Source organism: Anneissia japonica, unplaced genomic scaffold (genome assembly GCF_011630105.1).
Source record: "Anneissia japonica isolate Jap-2015-1 unplaced genomic scaffold, ASM1163010v1 scaffold673_len1821605_cov196, whole genome shotgun sequence".
NCBI classification, from domain to species: domain Eukaryota; kingdom Metazoa; phylum Echinodermata; class Crinoidea; order Comatulida; family Comatulidae; genus Anneissia; species Anneissia japonica.
In genome coordinates, this window is record NW_022717449.1 from 1,574,664 (window position 1) to 1,579,934 (window position 5,271).

At 30.6% G+C, this 5,271-nt stretch overlaps 1 protein-coding gene across 1 annotated transcript in view; it reads left to right on the forward strand.

Moving 5' to 3' along the window:
- LOC117110259 (S phase cyclin A-associated protein in the endoplasmic reticulum-like) overlaps window positions 1-5,271 on the forward strand; it is a 42,542-nt gene that overhangs the window by 33,292 nt on the left and 3,979 nt on the right. Inside the window, exon 26 of the mRNA XM_033252893.1 lies at window positions 4,390-4,581. Within this exon, the coding sequence (XP_033108784.1) occupies window positions 4,390-4,581 (192 nt within the window). The remainder of the gene's footprint in view (window positions 1-4,389; window positions 4,582-5,271) is intronic.

Here is a 5,271-nt window from a genome sequence, read left to right on the forward strand (position 1 = left end):
GTTCAGCGTGTAGGGACGCACGTGCGCCTAGAATGTCGATGCCAGAGTTATAATCTTTGATGTCCCGAGATGTGCGTCCTTCTGATGAATTGCCTTGTCTCGACTGATGTACTGGGTTCTTTAATGTGCACATCCATCTCGTACTCTAGCGTATTTTACTGTCTCCATTCTTTCTTCCCTATCTCACTTATACAACTAAATTATTTATGCTTTTATTTATCCATCATTCCAAAACATCAATGATTAATTATATATGTGAACATAACAAATAATGCTGAATGTCTTTTAGTGTTGGAGCAAGTAGCTCATTCATGATTTATAAGCAATATGTAGAGCATAATTTAATCTTTTATTAATGAAGTTCTCTGCAAATTAGATTACCTGAGCGTCGGGCACCCCCCAGGCATATCATCCATGTTCCCCCGTGTGTCAGGTAAATCTCCTCGGATGTATATCAGCTTCTTTCTTCTCGCTCGTCTAGCCAATAGGTGCGGAATTATTAAAATTGTATAAGTGTTGAATGAAAAACGGGAACAAACAACAAATTGTTTTGGTGAGAACTTGTACTGTGTGATCTACATCTGCAATACCTGAGTCAGAATCGTGAATTATTTTTAAACTTTCGATTGAGTTAATTTCCTTCAATTCATAATTGATGCGAGGATTCATTCGTTGTCTACTGAATTATTGATTGATTATTAATTATTTTCTTATTAAATTTCAAAATCAGTGTTTTTTGCTCTAAATTGAATTTTGGTCAAGGTGTCTCCTTCTGTTGTGAAATATACTTCAAAGTTATCATTCTTATTATACATGAATGAGAACATCTAAATGTCAGAAATATCCATTTCATTGTGCAATGCATTGAAATTTTCATCATCACTATTATTGTCATCATCATCATCATTATTGTTATTATTGTCATATTTATCATCATCATAAACATTATCATTTTTTTTCCTGTATGTTTATAGAGGGTGACCCTTCCAGCTTAGCAGATATTCAGGTGACCTCTTAATAAACAAATCGAAATAATAATTAGATGCTCAATAATCCAAGTCTCATTTCATTACGAGGCTTAGGCGAGACTTTTTTTAACCAGTCTAGTGAACCCACCGCTCGCCGAAAATTACTTCAAATAAAAATAAAATTTTATTTTTGGCCAATTAGTGCACCCGTCACCAAGAAAAAAATGGAAATTTCAAAAAAATGTTAACATTTTTTCCTTATTGTTATTCTGCCTGCTGCTGCCTTGAAATCTCCAAAAGTAAGATATGTATATTTCTTCCTAATTATGTAAATTTAAAGCATTGAACCATTCATTGCTGTTTACATTCACCAATAAAACTTTATTTTTATTTTCTCGTCTGTTTGGATGTTTTTGGCAAAACTATTTGCTAAATAAGAAAACAAAATTTTATTTTTATTTTTTTTTAGCCCTCCTCTAAATTTGCGAAAAAGTCTTGCCTTAAGTGTCAATGTATTCATCATCGTTGTCGTCGTCGTTGCATTGTCATCATCGTCGTTATTTCTTTCATTTATGTAATTCAATATGCACTTACATTCCCTGAGACTGCAGTTTAAATAAATTCTATACAGTACATATATCAATGCAACCATGAAAAATGACATTATTGATGTACAAATTTAAACATGAAAGTCGAAGAATAAAAGATATATTCTATTCTAATGCATGCAACTTTCAGATGTTTATTCATGTTGACAAGATCCAAACTATGAGCGAACCTGTCACTTTGAGATTATATTGGAGCATTTATCTTCAAGGTCATAATTTTGAATGATTGCAAAGGATTTACTTAGTACACTTGTGAGGATGTAAGTAGCTGACAGCGAGAAATTGAGTGTATTATACTGGCGGACTCAGTGTTGCACTATCATTCAATTATGAATTCATACGTTCTAAATAGAAAATGACATAAATTCGTTGTTATGCAAGCTGTATTCGAGCAAAGAGGTGATAATGAAGATGTCGGTGATATGTTAATACTGATTACAAGAGCGACAATGATAAGAATGTTTTAAGGTGATGGAGATGGTAGATTGCCCCCTCTCACACTGAAAGTCCTAAATTCATTTGTTGCGCTAACTTGTGCTCTTTATATCAGTGCATTTATATTTTTATTATAGCCCGTAAAAATGAATTTTATAACCTATAATTGTATCTAACAAATACAGTAAATCAAATTTTAAATCATAAATGAATATATTTAAACAAAATTTCAACATTAAATACACAGTATACAATTTACATCAAACAGTAAATGAGTCATCTGTAATTTAAAGTAAAGGAACAAAATTACAAAAATTTGCAATTTCATTAGGTTATTACACACATAAATGGGAGATATATNTAGTATATAATTCACTGATTTAGGAAACATCAACAAACTATATTGTACTGAAGTTCCCCTATAAAAAAATCTTATATTCATATTCTTTATTCCAATACACTAAATATTATTGAGAAATACCATTGTCATAATGCCACTGGATATTGCATTCTGCGTGAATATTGGCGCTATACAAATCGTCTTGTTGATTAATTGGTACATATGTTTCACTTGAGAAGTCACTTTGTTGTAGCTTTAAAATATGTTGCATCACAACATAGCCAATCATAAGTTAGGATTTCTCAGGATGTTTACATTTTTTAAAATATAGGGTATATGTTTTATATAATTATTACTAAAAGTCATACATTCATTGATTTTACCTATTATTACAATAGATAGTTTAGATTGTTAGTTATTTATATGGTATATTGTAAGTTACTGTACCAATTGTAATATCTCTTGCAAGTCAGCGTATAAAGTTATCAGAGAATGTGAATAAATGGAATTGAATCGTAAGGCATCACAATTAATTATGATGTTATCCTTTAGAACACCACTCTAAGAGGAAATATATTTCAATCAAGCAGGTACTTCTTAAATTGTACATCAAAGCTAACATGTGAAAATGTCAGTATTTTAAGTATTTTAATCATACATAGTGTGTAGTGGTTTTAACAGAAAATATTGAATACAAATGAAATGTTATGAATAAGCTTTAACATAGCCTAAGGGGAGTTTTACCAATGGTGTGCTTGAACAAGGAGGCTTTAAATCTGAGATTACTAAAAAGTGACAATATTAACCATATTAATATTTGGTTAGTTTCATCATGGAGATATTAAGAATGAGATCACTCCACAGCAGATCCCTTTGATTCCAAGACTTATGTGGTCTCTGTATCCTTTAAGCTCTGCACATGCTTTTGTCTAGAAAAAAATTATGGGGAAAAGTTCTGGAATAATAATAAACTTTATTCAATCAATTATCTTAATTATATTTTTTACAAGTTTCATTTCATAGATTTATTGAAAAGGAAATAGTTAAAGCAAGCAAAAAAAAAAAAAAAACAATAATAAATACATATTAAAAATAAAAAGCAAATCATAAAATGAATATATTTTAGATAATAGTAATAATAATAATAATAATAATATACTTTATTTATACACGGAGACACTTGAATCACCCATGGGTGTTTTTCATCAAGGCCGTGCAAGGCCATACATAATTAGAAAAGAAAAAATTATTGAAAACAAAATGAGTTAAAGAAAACAACAAAAACATAATATCTTAACTACCAGCGAAACTATCCCCCGCCGGACACCAACCCGGTATTTATCATTCTAGCAAGGTGATTTATCCTGTGTAGTTGGTCTGTGGGAACATTTATTTTGCTACACCAATTCTTTAAAAATATCTTTATAATAGTAAAAATTAAGGCATTGTATATGTGGCAAAGACAAGCCAAACCAGTCACTCGTCGCAAAAATCGATTTTGAGTTATTAATAATAATAATAAATAGCTATAAATAATAGCTATAAAATGGTAAAAAAATAATTCAAATCGGACATTTCCTTATGAAGTTATAAGCGTTTAACCACACAGCTGTTTAAAGAACAATATATGAGAAATCAGCCTTCAAAGTTTATGATTTCAGGCATTTTTCATGTAGAAACTATCGTTAAATCCTTAAAAAGTGTTGTTTTAATATTGAAAATGAGGAAAATAACAGCATAAGATGATGTGTATATATATAAAGGTTAGTTTAGTGCAATAAAATAGATTTTTTAAAATTTGACATTCCAGCATGTTTTGGCCATTTTCTCTGAAACACGATTTGCGACAAGTGACTGGTTTGGCTTGTCTTTGCCACATTTCTCATAGGTTTCTCTTTAAGAAAAAGCAAGTTTGAATTTCCCAGAATTGGAATACCAGAATCTATGCAACCAAGCCTTGATATGTGTGTGATAATTCAAATTTTTCTTTAACCCACTCATTTTCAGCTGTAATCCATTTTCTTTATTTTCTTTTTAGATCATTGTTCAGTCCGGCAAGACGCCCACCCTACTGCAACAGTTATGCGCGCTGCCATTCCAGTATTTCAGTGACCCGCGCCTCATGGCCATTTTATTTCCTACTCTAATTGCTTGTTGTCACAACAACCAAGAGAACAAGATAATTCTGGAGCAGGAGATGAGTTGTATGCTGTTGGCAACTTTCATCGAGGTAAGTAACCTTAATAATGTACTAATGTACTTTTTTTGTTCCTAATTTCCCGAAGCATTTTTTATCTACTTTAATATAAACCAAATAAAAGTGCTTTAAAATGTACTCAACAAATGCATATCCATTTAGCTATACATGTATCATATGAACCGACTTGTGTGCAGATGACAATCGCCAATAACCCTCATGCAGCTCATCATCAATTTCGTCGATACCATCCTGTCTTGGCTTACCTCCTTGTCTGAAAACTCCTTAACCTTTTCTAAAATTCTTTTTATCAGTACAGGCACTTTCATCATTAAACCAAATTATTGTTTTGTTGCTCAACCAACTGATCTGTTAAATCAAGCCAGACAAATTTTTGTTTAAGTTAATAACATAATCCACAATTAATTTATAAATTAATTGATATTAAAATGTTTATAAATTACTAATACTGTTTGTCATCTTTATACTAATGAATATGTTTTTTCATAATGTAATTATAATAAGAACTATTAATTGTGAACTGTTTGTAGATGAAAAATAATTTAGGGAAATATATGAAATAAAAATAAATATTAAATATACATAACAAAATTCTGTACTGTTTTCCAAACTACTGGTACAAAGAAAATTTTAACGACGTTAAGGAGAAATATAAACAAAGGATTTTTCGCCCTATGAGTTAGTTAGGAGTAGTATACATAC